General features: G+C 35.9%; 4 protein-coding genes across 5 annotated transcripts; 2 read left to right on the top strand and 2 right to left on the bottom strand.

Moving 5' to 3' along the window:
• Positions 1–1967: 1967 nt before the first annotated feature.
• Positions 1968–2766, bottom strand: LOC18614295 (protein cornichon homolog 4-like). The gene is made up of 4 exons (XM_018116202.2): positions 2695–2766; positions 2396–2577; positions 2114–2236; positions 1968–2001 (listed from the first exon to the last, which is right to left on the bottom strand). The coding sequence occupies exons 1-4, from the start codon at positions 2764–2766 to the stop codon at positions 1968–1970; spliced, it is 411 nt and encodes a 136-aa protein (XP_017971691.2).
• A 180-nt stretch (positions 2767–2946) lies between these two features.
• On the top strand, positions 2947–5813 carry PBF1 (N-terminal nucleophile aminohydrolases (Ntn hydrolases) superfamily protein). Its single transcript, XM_007051984.3, has 7 exons — positions 2947–3101; positions 3201–3308; positions 4085–4166; positions 4394–4523; positions 4599–4741; positions 4825–4911; positions 5551–5813. Exons 1-7 carry the CDS (start codon positions 3055–3057, stop codon positions 5623–5625), a joined length of 672 nt encoding a protein of 223 aa, XP_007052046.3. The 5' UTR covers positions 2947–3054; the 3' UTR covers positions 5626–5813.
• A 201-nt stretch (positions 5814–6014) lies between these two features.
• LOC18614297 (DUF1499 family protein) lies at positions 6015–7561 on the bottom strand. Its single transcript, XM_007051985.3, has 7 exons — positions 7249–7561; positions 7104–7160; positions 6888–7013; positions 6697–6769; positions 6508–6600; positions 6307–6420; positions 6015–6228 (listed from the first exon to the last, which is right to left on the bottom strand). Exons 1-7 carry the CDS (start codon positions 7401–7403, stop codon positions 6175–6177), a joined length of 672 nt encoding a protein of 223 aa, XP_007052047.3. The 5' UTR covers positions 7404–7561; the 3' UTR covers positions 6015–6174.
• Positions 7562–9393: 1832 nt separating this feature from the next.
• KU80 (Ku80 family protein) lies at positions 9394–14746 on the top strand. Of its 2 annotated transcripts, none has more exons than XR_016024281.1 (12): positions 9394–9545; positions 9785–9877; positions 10018–10069; positions 10206–10337; positions 10740–11143; positions 11924–12210; positions 12327–12522; positions 12637–12843; positions 13370–13537; positions 13620–13942; positions 14345–14475; positions 14571–14746. XR_016024281.1 is itself a non-coding variant. In XM_018121950.2 (12 exons), the coding sequence occupies exons 1-12, from the start codon at positions 9531–9533 to the stop codon at positions 14632–14634; spliced, it is 2076 nt and encodes a 691-aa protein (XP_017977439.2). In that variant the 5' UTR covers positions 9394–9530; the 3' UTR covers positions 14635–14746. The 2 variants fall into 2 exon arrangements, 1 of the variants encoding a protein (XP_017977439.2); XM_018121950.2 differs by having other exon boundaries at positions 13620–13946.
• The last annotated feature ends 143 nt before the right edge of the window (positions 14747–14889 follow it).

A 14889-nucleotide genomic window follows, 5' to 3' on the forward strand; every position in this document is an offset into this window, starting at 1 on the left:
TTTTAGATCTCAAAAAAAAAAAAAAAAGATAAGTATGGTGCAAAAATCTTCCAAAATTCAGCACTCAGACTTTTCCAAGTAACCCTTTTCTTTCGTGCTAAGCAGAAACTTGTTTAGAACCTAATTAATTTCATGCATGGTCTGTTCACAAAGGTACATAAGCCACAAAATTAAATTCCCAAAGGAAATTCCAAAAATTCAACACTTTAAAAGCAGTCAAAAAGAATCTTACTCCAAAAAGTCTGTGTGATGAAGGTGAAAAAGTCATCAAAAATAAGAGAGTAAAGGGAGCCCTATATTCCGATATAGATTTACAATCAAATGAGAAGTCATCTTCAGTTGAAAAAATTGAAAGAGGAACATGGAAATAATTCAGTGAATTAACTTGCTATTTCTTTATTACAGGGCGGGTCAGCTCGGGGTTAGGTCAGGTGATCCCCAGCCCTGACAGATATACAACTTGCTTAAGCTAATGTGGGTGTATCCAAGTATGAAAATAACTAAAATTCAATCCTATCAGCCAATCTTTGTACGACTGTAAATAACTATATCGATCATGCCAGTTTTTGGTAGGTTTAGGCTGCTTGTTTGATATAGTCTGAAGTTTACTGCAGCAAAGTATATACTTAGACATAGATTAATCAATTGTATCAGTAGCTTTATGATTAATTTATAGAACTATTTTGTTTCCTCTTTTCACTTTTTGACTATTCAAAAGAAATTTTCATGTTTCTTTTCAATTTACCGTTCACCTAAAACAGTTCTCTAGAATATTTGCTTGGACTGCATGTGCCATGAAGCATGATCCTCTTTTGACTTCCCCATTTTTTCCACTTGTCTTTACCTTAATGTCCTAACCAACTTCCCAGCGTCATGGCTTCCAGAGCGGATAAATCTCCCATCTTTATCCACAAAATTCTGCATATTCAAACAAAAGATCAATGAATCCAAGTGAACAGGTGGTAAAGTGAGGCCTAATCACCCCAAGTTTCACATTGCCTTGTAACTTCATCAGCAGCTGATTTTAGCCTTGTTTCTGCTAAAAAGTTAGGGGGTGACACATTGTTTTTTCAAATCAATTTCTTGACAGCAAAGGCGGCAAGCCAAGTTGCCACCCAAGGTTTGGAATCTTTTAACCTCTAAACATACGGATTCTCCAAAAGGATGTAAAAAGTTGGTAAATCGTAAGTTTCATTCTTGTCTTAATCTTTGGTTACTAAGTTGTTAAAAAGTTTGGATTTGATTTTTGAGTTAGGTAGACTGCTATTTACAGATGGTGGCCACCATGCCAAGCTAGCTTAGGGCTTCGTTCATTACTTGCATGTTACTCAAAGGTTGTGGAATTGTACCCATCGGCTATCTGACAATAGCAACCCCAATCCAGTAGGCTAAATAAATATATAATATTTCAGTCGGTTAATATCCAATGCCATCAGCTCTGTCGCGGATTCTAAATGATGATCCAGGGCCAGTTCAGCCCACCTAAGCCCAAGTTTGACACCATTTATGGACCATTTGGGCACCATCAGATCCAGCTCGGAGCTTCTCCGAACTCAATCTCTCGGCCCTCCAGCCAGCCTCTCGGGCAATGCAACCTCTAGGGTCTAGTCCGAGGCCGAGCCAGCCTTTTGACATTTTAAACTTTGCTGAACAATTAATAATTCCGTGAACCAAAAATGAAAATTGAAATTAGCTTAAGATCCCATTCTCTATTAAATATTTAGCTTAAAATCAATTGATAATAGTTAGTGAGATTTTTGTTATACTTGTGTATGTAAAACATTTTCATCTTAATCTATACAAAATTTTTTTTACTATTTTAATATTAACGAGTTTCCCATATGATAATTTATCATAGAAACAAAAATAATGAAAAAATAATATTATGATCAATTTCAGATAATGTTTAAATATAAAATCAATCAATAATAAATGAAAACTTACGGAGCAGGGCCATCAAAGCCGGTTCAGTAATTATCATTTCCTACGGCCAAAATCAACCTGAAACGGATTACGAAGAACGGAGTTGCATGGTTAGCATGTACCTATACGTAGCTTGAAAATAGCCAAAATGTAATTCAACTATAACAAAAACTCTATATCTTCACGTTACCAAACTAGGGAAACAACTAAAAGGGTTACGAGATAGCCGAGTTTGATAAGTCGTTGCTTCTTTTCCCAGTTCAGCTGATTGAAGATCTCGGTTACATCAACCAAGTGCTCTCTCCTCACGTACCTGTTCATTGAATTACAGTTCATATCAGATTTTACAATAATTTGCCAAAAACACGACGCAATTTGCTAAAGAATTCGGAGAAATGTAACCCCTTTGCTTTGTTTTTGAGGGTAATGTGATTAAGAGAAAAAAAGAAATTATATATATAAAAAAACTTACAATCTGAAATTATAGTATAAGTTTGGGAGAGACATGAAGAACATAAAAGAATGTCCTGTCGTTAGACAGACCAAACAGAAAACGGCTTGTATTACAAACTCCGGCATGACGGCCATGTTTATCCGTGCCGCCGAGTCATAAGGGTTAATGTAATCGAATTCCAGATCAGCGAAACAAATCAGCTGCAATGCAAAATGCCAATCATCCCAAAATTAACGATTAAAGTTTGGAAATGAGGATTTAAGATTAATTAAATTATGATTAAAATGAAAGGAGAAACCAAAAAAAAAAGGGTTGACCTGATAACCGATAATGGAGAGAAGAGATACGAGGAAGAAGAAGGTCATGAGCCATCCGAACAGATTCGCCATGGCCCTTCTTCCCCTCTCTTCCTCTCTCTCTCTCTCTCTCTCTCTCTTGCAAACCTCAATCTCTGTTTTTATTTAGTTTTATTTTAATTTAATTCCACTCGGATTGGGTTTGGGTCTGAATGGGCCTAAACCCGACCCAACCCCATATAAAAAGCTCCGACCTTTATTTTTCTTGTTGGCAAAGCTAAACTTAAATCTGAGGAAATAAAAGTTCTCCAAATTACAGTTATTTTCTCAATTTTTTTTTTGCTTCTTTGTCGACCTAAGTCGTTCTCTGCTCCCTTCACCATGACCAAGCAGCAAGCTAACTGGAGTCCTTACGACAACAATGGAGGGTATGTTAACCTTAAAAACATGTTTTCTTTTTTATTTTTTTTTTGTTGTCGTTCGATGTCGCTGTTTATTGATGTTATGCTTGTTTGGTAAATTTGTAGATCTTGCGTTGCGATCGCTGGAGCCGATTACTGTGTTGTCGCAGCTGATACTCGAATGTCTACCGGTTACAATATTCTCACCCGCGATTACTCCAAACTCTGTAAACTGTATGTTCTTTTTTCATCCAATACTTTTGTTTTTAGTATCGAAAGGTTAACGAGAAATTGATTGAAAGTAATAGAACTTTGGGGTAGGAAATACCTAATACTTTCTTCTGAATGTAATAGTCTTTCAATTGTTTAGTTACAGAAAAAGCACAAAAGGCCCCTTTTTTTTGGTGGCATATAGTATCTGTTTTTGTCCTAATTAATAGAGTTACCAAGTTTTAGTCTTTTCAAACTAGTTAGCTATATTGAATAAAAGGAATTGGACACTTATAGAGAAATTAAGAAATTTTGTGAAATTTACTAAAGAAGATTGTTGGTCATGGAATGTTTAAGGTAGTTATGCCTCCAGTGGTTGAAAGGATCCGATAGCTGATTCCATTTTCGGTTAAAATAAGGGTATAGAACTGGACAAGTTTTCCAACAAGCTATCATCATATGTTTGGTAGCTGTTTGAGTGATGTTAATGTTATGTAACTCTAGAGGAGAGCAACCTACATGTTTCAGAGCCAAATAGTTAAGGTAAAGGGAAAGATTATGGCGTAGCTTATTCTTTCTCCCATTAGACCAATATCTGTGGTATGAATATTTGGAAGACAATGGTTAATGCTTAGAGAATATCACTTTACTTGGTCCATCTTATTGTTTTAAATAAGTGTTAATGGAGATGGAAAGAGGTGGAATAATAGTTATCTAATGCTGGACTTGACTTTTTTTCAGCTTCTTTCTTTCTTCTTCGTCTGGGTTTCTCATTAGTGTTTCTTACTTCAACATTGCAGAGCAGATAAATGTGTTATGGCATCCTCAGGATTTCAAGCTGATGTGAAGGCTTTGCAAAAGCATCTGGCAGCGAGGCACTTGGTAAGGTTTCAACTTTCAAAGATATGATGAAACAGTTTTTTTTAACATGGATGTAGGCTTCAATTGACTTTTGCATTAAAACTGTATTACAATAATTTCAAGAGCCAAAGGCAATTAAGTTTGATGTAGCTTAGAAACTTAAACAAAATTATGATTAGTAATACTTGTAATCATGTACTGCAGCTAATAAGGTAAATATAATTTTAATGGCGCTTCTCAAAATGCAGATTTATCAGCATCAGCACAACAAGCAAATGAGCTGCCCTGCAATGGCTCAACTGCTGTCCAACACCCTTTACTACAAGCGCTTCTTTCCTTATTATTCCTTTAATGTTTTGGGTGGTCTTGATAATGAAGGTAATCTGCTTTGAAATTGCTAGTTTTCAGCCTTTCTTTAGATTAAGAACTAATGTGTTTATGCTTAACCATTAGGAAAGGGTTGCGTCTTCACATATGATGCTGTCGGTTCCTATGAGAAAGTTGGATACAGCTCCCTAGGTTCTGGTTCGACGCTCATCATGCCTTTCTTGGATAACCAACTGAAATCTCCTAGCCCTCTCCTATTGCCTGCCCAGGTATGCTCCTAATTTTTGTATCTTATGTATTGATTAATTTTACCCTACACATGTCTTCATCTCAAACCCATGGCTTGTTGCAGGATGCTGTTACTCCACTTGTGGAAGCGGAAGCTGTTGATTTGGTAAAAACTGTTTTTGCCTCAGCATCTGAGAGGGATATATACACCGTAAGTTCTAATTATTTAGTTTCTATAATTTGGAAACTTAGCAAGGCTGTTTTATAATTCTGGAACCATACCGCCATGTCTCAAACCATCTGCTTTTGATTTATCTGTTCTTTTCAAATGACTTCTAACTTGCTTAGACACAAGGCCGTTTTAATGGCTGTTGCTGACGTCTCTCGTGTCTCCAGTTCCCTTGTGTCTTCTTTTATTGCTTACTTTCTTATGCTTAGAACATTTTGAATTAGATCTCTCTTGGGAATTCTGTTTGGATTTCTATTAAAGGTGCATCAACTTTGAGCTTATTTTGGTCAGAATGCCGTGGGCTTGAGGCATGTTTAATTTATAGAGAATTTGAAAGACTTTATTCGTATCTGCACAAGGTGCTGATCCCAAGTGCCTCAGATGATATGAGCTCCCTTGTTACCATATGGGCTTTCTCATGATCTCAAGGTCTAGAGCATGGAAAAATCAATCACATATGTCCAACCTTCAAGTTACCCACCCAAAATAAATTTCCCCTCCCTAATCGGGCTTGGAGTACTTTACGTTATTGGTCTTGGTTGGATCTTGCTAAATGCTAATAATGTCAAGTCCATCTCTAACTCTTTTTTTTTTTTTTTTTTTGTCATGGATGTTTAACAGGGAGACAAACTTGAAATTGTTGTCATAAATGCTGATGGTATCCACCGTGAATACATGGATCTTAGGAAAGATTGATGAATTACTACTCCAAAGCGGGGTTAGGAGCTCTCTTACAGAAGTGGAATACTGGAATTGATGGAATGGTTGTTGCATTTTACCGTTGTTCTCATGTTAATGCGGTCAATGCTTGTTTTGAACTATTTTCTTGTATTCAGACCATGATGAGACATTGATACTTAAATTATGCAGTTGATTTTATCTGATTTCTCTACTGTTAGGCAAAAATAGACTTGGATAATGGTTTTATGGATGGCATGACCACCTCTTGGTGTTCAAAATAACAGATATGTCATTCCACTTTGGGTTTTGTTTGACAAATTGGACGATGAATTGATGTCCAAAACCTAATCCTGTTGGAATGTGAGAGTATGATAATGCCATTGCTCTGCTGATAACAGCTAGGAAACAAAAAAGAAAATCTTGTATCCATGATTTAATGCAAAAGCTTGAGACTCTGCTAGGCCACAGGTCAATTCCAGGATCAGTATTCCGTTTCTGTAAAACGAAACTCAAGAGTACAATGCTGTTTTCTCCTCTGATCAACTAAACGAGCATGCAGGCCCTTCAAAAGGTTTCTTCAGAAGCCCATCCTTTCTTCTCTAACTCTTGCCGCAATGCCTGTTAAGTAAAACATGGTAGTGCAAAGTTATTTGTGACCAAACTCTCTAAAGATCAAGAGATGTACGAGAACATTACCTTGATTCTCTTTCTGTTGACATCGAAATCAAAGCTTCCAATTCGCGATGCTGATCGGTACTCCACGATAGAATTCTTCCCCGGTGGGAACCAGAACTCGACATCATCAACAAACTGGTGAACCAAAAAGGTAAATCAGTTAAGCCAACCTGCATGTCGTGTTCATTATGTGTGGTAATAGAAGAAGTTAAAACTTATTACCCCTAATATAAGGCTTTCGTATTCCACACGCACGTAATCGTCCTTCTTCTCCACGATTTTGGGAGTAAATTTGTCTGGTTTTGTTGATTTTATCTGCAAGATACGGTATAAACATTTTCAGGTTTTACCCATTTTTCTCTGACTACCATGGAGTTGAAGTAATTCCTGCAATCTGTTCGAAAATTTTACCACTTGAAGAAGCTCTTCCATTGCCACTTCTCGAGTCACAGGCTTTTTCCTATTACGCCCTCCGTTGTAGTTCCTGTTTAAGAAAAAAAAAATCACCGTGCATCACATTGTTTTTGACTAAGGTATGAAAATGGTCGGCGCACGTTGTTCACACTACTTTTTTTCTTCAAGGCAAGTGAGAGAGCTGTTACCATGGAGGAGTGTAGTGGGTGAGGTCGCTGACATTCTCAGAGGTCGATACGCAATTCTTGGTAGCAGGACAAAGCGCCAGAGCTGGGGGATTCTTCTGCACCCCGAGATAATCTGGCTTCTTCCCACTGCATCACAGCTTGGTACTCGTTAGCCATTTTCAGAACCCAAAAATTAGAAACGCGGATGAGGACAAAAGAGGGTGTGGACACAAATACCTGAAGCTAAAAATGGCGCCGATGACAGCTAATTCGCTGCTCCTTAATATTATTTCCCTTCAAAATTACAGCAAAAGTACAGCTTCAAAGCAGGCACGAATTCTGATGAATATGTTTAACTATTTATACCGAGAGGGGAACTCACCTTCGAGGAATTTGGTTGTCGGATTGGTTGTCGGACTGCTGGGATTGAGAAAGGACGATTCGTGAAACGGTTGAGATTTTCTGGTTGAAGGCTTTGTTTTTGTATTTGTTGTTGTAGTGAGAGTAAATGCTTGGTGTTGCTGCCATTGATGCCATCTTGTTATCTCTGTCTCGCTCACTCGCCTCCTAGGCTCCTAGCTGCGCGGCTAGTTTAGCATTTTATCGAGCTAAAAAGCCAGAATACCACCGGCCATGTTGCTTCCGACGGCGCCGTTTAATTGTAGCTTGCTTCCTTAGTTGACTAGTTGCGCTCACCGACCTTTCCCTCTTTTTTCTTATATTTTAAAGAGTTTTTATTGCCCTCTAACCCAACCCTTCTATATTTCAATTCTGTCAGCATGCTATTTTCAATTCTACAAGGCATTAATTCTAGGACAAATGTCTCCATGGAATAATAGAATAGCCTTGTTGCTTCAATTTAAAGTTTAAACATTTTGTCTAATCTAGTAATATATAAATTTATGAAATGCCACAATATTCTACTAATCTGTTTTTTTTTTTTAAGAAAATAAAGATAATATATTTATATCAAAATAACATGTAATAATGAAATTTTTATAATATCATTTAATAAAATTAAAATATTATTTTTTTATGATCAAATTGGGTGGAGACATTAGTGTTTACGGGTTCGGGTGGAAAGTTTAATCAATTATTAGATGGATTTTAGTACATTTCTTGATACATTGGGCAAGATTGAACAAAAGGTATTGAACTTTATTGAAATTTTGGGTTTTGGCTAGAGCTTGGATTTTGAGGTTTTACTTTGCTCTGGCCCAACTAAATAATTATTTTAATGGTCCTATATACTAATGTGCTCATTATTAGAATTTACTCTATGTTTTTCATATGTCAAGCATAGCCTTTAGGAGAAAAAAAGCTAAGCTTGGCCTATAGACACCTTTAGGAGAAAATAATAAAATTTTCAATTATAAACACAATCTAAGCTACATTAAATGAATTGTGTGTGTATATATTTATGTAATATTACATATGTATACATACATATATATATATAGTAGTAAAAGAGAGAGATTTATGTTTCAAATTTACAATCTTTACTGATGTATTTAGATGCAATGAAGAATTACTATAATTAATCCCATATGGCATCCTCGGTTGGTTGTTGGGTAGTTTACTATTAGGATTTAATCATTGTTATGTTGATTATTTTAAGCACTACAATTCCTTTGAGTTATGAATTAACTGAATTAATCCTTGATAAATAAATGTTGAGAACAATAAGATATGACACCAAATTTTTTTTTGTTTATATTTAATAGAATGTTAATGTATAATACTTATACATTATCACTTAATTTGATTTACGATCATTATGATCGCTAACCTTAAATATATGTGCTATTGTAGGATCTTATAAGTAGAAGATGGTTTGAATTAAAAGCTCCTTGCGTGGACTGTGGTGCAAATCAAGAACAAATGTCTAATTTGAGTGAGAGTTTTCGACTTTGGTGAGAGTCAAATACATAGTCGGTTGAAAAATGTGTAACGGTAAAAAATTAAAAGTTTTTTTTATATAAAATAAGAAAAAAAGTATAAATTTATTATATAATTTAGGGTCAAGAAACGTTCATACTGTTTGTAAATAAAAGTGTACTAATATTAGATGGTGAAGAATCAAAGATGTGTAACCCAAAAGAGATTCTCATCTTGAGTAGCCATCAAATCTTTACTTTACGATAAATATGAGATATAATATGATCCTAAGACTAGTGAAGTATTTTAAAATTATGAATATTTATTTTGTAAAAATTTAAAATTTATTTAATTACGAAATGATAATATTTGACTAATTTATAGTGTATAAAATATATACAAACAATGTATCAAATATAAATATTTTTTATAGCAATTGTTAGAAGTGGCATCATTGATCTACATTTCTATTTTGCAGTTAAAATTAACAAAAAAGAAAAAAAAGGAGCTCATAAGAAATGAACTAGATTGTGAGTGGGAAAAAACTAGGAGATGCTTTATAGATTGTCCAGATTCCTAAGGGATCATTATGTAATTTGGCAAAACTTGCTGACCTGGGGCGGGAAGAAGAAAGAGAAGCCGGGAAATGGTCAACAATTTTCAAACACTATAAAATCCCTCCCCCACTTCTCGGTGTCTCCCCTTTCCTCTTCTTTCAAGTTCCAGCTTACGCCACAAGCTTTGCTCTCTCTCTGCCTGCTGGGGGCTGAGTTCACTCGCTCTTCAATGGCTCGAAACAAGGTGAACGCTGCTTCTCGAAATCTTTTACAAACATTTCTTATTTTCACTCTTTTCTTTCTTTTTTTTTTTCTATTTATTCATCTTTCTTCAAAATTCAAGACACCGCATCCTAACATTTCTTCGCTACCCGTTTCGATTTTCGCATTTTTGGTTTATTTTATACAATGTTATTCCGTTCAGGTTTTAGGGTTTTGTTATTCTTTTTCTCAGTAATTGAATTCGTAATTATGTTGGAACAGGAGAAATTAGTATTGTTGCTTGATGTCGGTCCATCGATGCACAGTGTTCTTCCAGAAGTTGAAAAAGTGTGCTCCATGTTAGTGGAGAAGAAGGTATTGGCCTATTGCTTTCAATTTTTAATTATTTTACTCACACTCTTTTTTGCAAAATATTTTGAGATTTTCTACTTTCATTGCAAAATTTAACGGGAAATTTGAGCACAATCATTTCTGATCGCCTTTTATGTACACAGCTTATTTTCAGAAAAAATGATGAAGTGGGAGTGGTGGTATTTGGAACCGAAGGTACCTCTTACCTTTTTTATGGTTGTGTTTGTATCGTTGTTTTTTTTTTTTTTTTAGTTTTTTTCTGAGAATCTTTTTTTTTTAATCCAATGTCAACTAGCGTTTATTTTGATGATTGTTTTTGTGGAATCTACAGAAACTAACAATGATCTCACGAAGGAAGTGGGTGGATATGATCACATCGTGGTGTTAGAAGATATCAAAGTTGTTGATGGAGATCTTATTGACACTCTACAAAAGCTGCCTCGTGGAACTGTGGATGGTGATTGTATCCGCTACTTTTCTTGATTTCATGTTCTGCTAGATTATCTAATCTGAAGCAAGCAAAGAAATACTACTGCAGTAGTTTTCTTTATTATCGTTTAGATTATTTCTAAGTGACTTGTCTTTTCTTATAGAATATTATTTACTAATGCAATCTTTTGGGCCATATTTTTGGATAGAAGTATTATTGTTATTGTATAAAAGTGATAGCCTTTTTCTTTATGAAAATCAAAATTTTCAAGTCCACTTTGTTATTATTTTGATAGAGTTTTGTGCTTTTTAGTTAACAGCTGTTGATATATACAGCTAAATGTAATTTTGTAATACAGTTTTTTTTAGATAAATACTATTTAAGCAGGCTATTGTTCTACTCATTGCTGCATTGTTGGTTCCTTAACTTTCGTAGTTCTTGATGCAATTGTTGTTGGGATGGATATGTTGATAAAGAAATATAAAGATATACACAAAGGAAAGAAACGCCTGTGCCTTATTACGAATGCAGTTCATCCTATTAAGGATTCTTTGGAAGGAACCAAAGAAGATCAGGTTGAGACCATTGCTGCACAGATGACTGCACAAGGCATGAAAATGGAAAGTGTTGTTGTGAGGGGAAGGTTAAGTCAGGATGCAAATAAGAGAATAATGGATGAGAATGATCGTCTCTTGAGTATATTTTCAAAGCAAACCCTTACACGGACTGTGTATGTTGATAGTCCAACTTCATTGCTAGGAGCACTCAAAACCCGAAGAATAACTCCAGTAACAGTGTTCAGAGGTGATCTTGAGCTCAGTCCCGATATGAAGATTAAGGTGAGACCATTGGCCTGTTGCAGAAGCTGTCAAGCATATACTCTTGAACTAATTAATTACAGTTTTTTTTGCCTGATCTCTTTCTGTTTCTCTCTCTCCCCTTGGCCTCTTTGTTTTTTTGTTTTAAATGTCAATGTCAGAGAAAAAGTAGTGCTTAGCTCTGTTTAAATAAACCTTTTTCTTTGAAGTTGCTACTCCACTATTTGTTATCGTCTACTATCATTGGACCATATTGTAATTCTTTTGAACATATATTTCTGACAATTTTGTTTCATGGCATATATCATGTTCTCAAGTATTTTTCCTCATGTGATGCTGACATGCATGGACATGGGGAGATGGTACTTTCTGCTTAAGAATAAATAGGTCATGTTTAAGGAAATAAAACCATGACTACCCAGCATTTAGGCTTTTTGTGAAGCATTGTACTTGATGGTGCACATGTGCTTGGACATGCATGGTTGATGCATGTTTCTTAAGAGTGGATAGTGTCATCTTATTTGCATCAATGGCCTCAAAGGTAGTCATGCCTTTGTGAGACGGTCAAACCCGTTGTTTTGAGACTTGCAATGCTATTTCATCCTCCTATGCTTAAGTTCCCTGAGTCCAGCTAACAGGCTGCATCACATTGCCTTTTATCCATCATGGTTCCATAGTGTTGTTGAGACACTAAATTTACATACGATATAAAGCTCTTATGAATTTTTTTCATGTTAGGTTCTAAATTTCTAATTAGCTTTTGTTAAAAAGAATGCTGATTTAAATATTAATGATACATAGGTTTGGGTTTATAAAAGAACACAAGAGGAGAAGTTTCCCACTCTGAAGAAATACTCTGAAAAAGCACCTCAAACTAATAAGTTTGCAACACATCAAGTCAAGGTTGATTATGAGTACAAAACTGTTGATGGTGCCAGTAAAGTTGTACCACCAGAGCAAAGGATTAAAGGCTACCGTTATGGACCTCAAGTAGTTCCTATATCAGCTGCTGAATGGGATGCTGTCAAGTTCAAACCAGAAAAGGGTGTGAAGCTTCTGGGATTCACTGATGCTTCAAACATAATGCGGTAAACTTGAAGTTACTTTATCTGGGATAAATATATTATATTCAGGTTAAATTTAATTCAAATGAATATTTATTCAATCATGTTTTTTCCTTTCCTGCCTGGTGTATTAATCAAAGACACTACTACATGAAAGATGTCTATCTTTTTATTGCTGAACCGGGCAATACAAGAGCCATTCTCTCAGTTTCTGCCATAGCTAGAGCAATGAAGGAAATGAATAAGGTTGCAATCTTGCGATGTGTTTGGAGACAGGGACAACAAAATGTTGTTCTGGGGGTCTTGACACCAAACATTTCACAAAATGATAAAATTGTAGGTTTTGATCTCTTCTTCACTGCAGCTTTCACTTGAATTGTTGCTTTACACATCCATGCTTGTATAATTTCATTAGCGAAACTCATGATGCTCTCTGATTTTTCTGTGCAGCCTGATTCCTTTTACTTCAATGTACTTCCTTTTATTGAAGATGTTCGTGAATATCAGTTCCCCTCTTTCAACAGTTTTCCAGTTTCATGGCAACCAAATGAACAGCAGCAAAAGGCAGCAGATGAATTGGTGCAAATGCTTAACCTTGCTCCATCAGGCAAAGAGGAAGCATTGTTACCCGATTACACGCCAAATCCTGTTCTGGAGGTTGTTAAATATATGCATTTATTCTGTATTTATTCTTAATATGCCACTCTGATTTATTCCTTTTCATGTTTCTGATTGTCTCCTATGCTTGCTGGATTCTTTTATAGTCATTCTTCTGCTTAGTTTCTGCAATACAACAAACTGAATAGTTCCATGTGATGCACTGATTAGTGCAAATAGTTACCTGGTTGGCCTAGAAGTACAAAATGTTTGGTTTATGTTGTTCAGAGAAAGAGAGTGATAAGAGAGCCACTATAGTCAGGAGTCTTTCCACAGGTGCCATGGTCTCCCAACCCAGTCAGCCCCCAGGACTTAGTGCTACATTTGAGTTATTGTCTGACTAGATAGCATAGTAGCTGGATGTAGGCCTGTGAAAGGTGGCAGGGTTGTGAAGTTATTAGCATTGAGGAATAAGTAGTATTATTCGAAAGGCCTTTGGGATGATGATCGATAAAGGTGTTTCTTCCTTTTAAAAGTACCATGATTTTTTCTAATGGAATTAACGGTGAGTGTTATGCATTGCCAGCGTTTTTATCGTCATCTAGAGTTGAAATCTAAGCAACCAGATGCAGCTGTACCTCCACTTGATGGAACTCTAAAGAGGATTACAGAACCTGACCCGGAGCTTTTTTTTGAAAACAAGTCTGTTATTGATGCATTACGTAAACACTTTGAACTCAAGGAAAATCCAAAGGTCAATTCTGCATCATGTAAAGTGAAGGAATTTATTTCTTTTCTACTTGTGTATTGAGGTATTAACTATAATCTGTTTGCAGCTGAAGAAATCGGCTAGGCGATTATTGCGAGAGAAACCATCTGGCTCAAATGACGAAGATGGTGATGCAGATGTATCTGATGCTCAAGCTGTCAATTCCATTGAAAAGGCGCTTGTAGTTAAGATAGAGAAAATTGGAGATTTAACTCCTGTTCAAGATTTTGAGGTCATCTTGTCTCGAAGAGATAGCCCAGAATGGGTTGGGAAAGCAATTAAGGAAATGAGAGATAAGATACTTGGCCTACTGTCAGATTCCCATGAAGGAGATAATCATCTCATAGCAGTGGAATGTATAGCTGCCCTTCGCAAGGGTTGCATCCTTGAGCAAGTATCTCCTTCTCCCTCCCTTTGTTTCTGTGCAACTGTCTCTGCATTTGCCACTGCAAAATGGCCTGTCATTGCTTTTTCCTAAATTTATAATGCGTCTGGTGCCATTTGCTTGAACATATAATACTTGTGTCAACTTAATCTTCTTAGTTTTTAAGGAATTATGCCTGAAGGTTAGCATGGAGAAAACATGGCAGTCTCCAATCAGTTAATAATAGAGATGAGAAGTCAGCATTTTATTTCATTAGTTACATAAGACTTTAAACAGGACAACATGTATTGCGAGCTGTTTTTGGTTCACTACATGGGGCATCGTGGTAATCTGTTATCTTATTGGTCCTAAGTTAACATTTTGTATTTTCGCTACACTGAAATTCTTGAACCTTTATCCTCTTGCAGGAGCCAGAACCATACAACAATTTTTTGCGCTATCTTAACCTGTATTGCCAGCAGAAAGGAATGAGTAATTTCTGGCAACTTCTTGCCTCCAGGAAACTCACTTTGGTCTCCAAGTCAGAAGCTGCAGACAGGTTCCATTCCCCTGCGTTCTCTGAATGCTTATCGCTCTCGTTTACTTTTATAAGCCATCTAATTTTACGTTTCCATATTTTGTTTTCCTGAGCAGTGATGTTACAGACAATGAGGCCAGACGCTTTTTCGTTAAAACAGAGCCAAAACCCAAGGACTAGAATTGTCTCTTATATATTTCGGTTTCCTATGGTTGGTTCTCAGTTCACGTGCAGTAAACATTAAACTTTTTTTTTGTTATAAAGTATGTATATATTGAATTTATTTTGTCCATTTTTGTTAACCAAGCTCAAGAAGCGCCTGAGTCCTTATTTTTTGTTTGGTTTGCGAGAACTTCCAACAAAACATTTGGGGGAAAATGAGAAAAAACACCGTGTGTGTATATATATATGTAAAAGTTAAAATAAATAAAATAT

The sequence above is a fragment of the Theobroma cacao genome, chromosome 1 (assembly GCF_053813885.1).
Source record: "Theobroma cacao isolate CCN51 chromosome 1, ASM5381388v1, whole genome shotgun sequence".
Taxonomy (NCBI): Eukaryota; Viridiplantae; Streptophyta; class Magnoliopsida; order Malvales; family Malvaceae; genus Theobroma; species Theobroma cacao.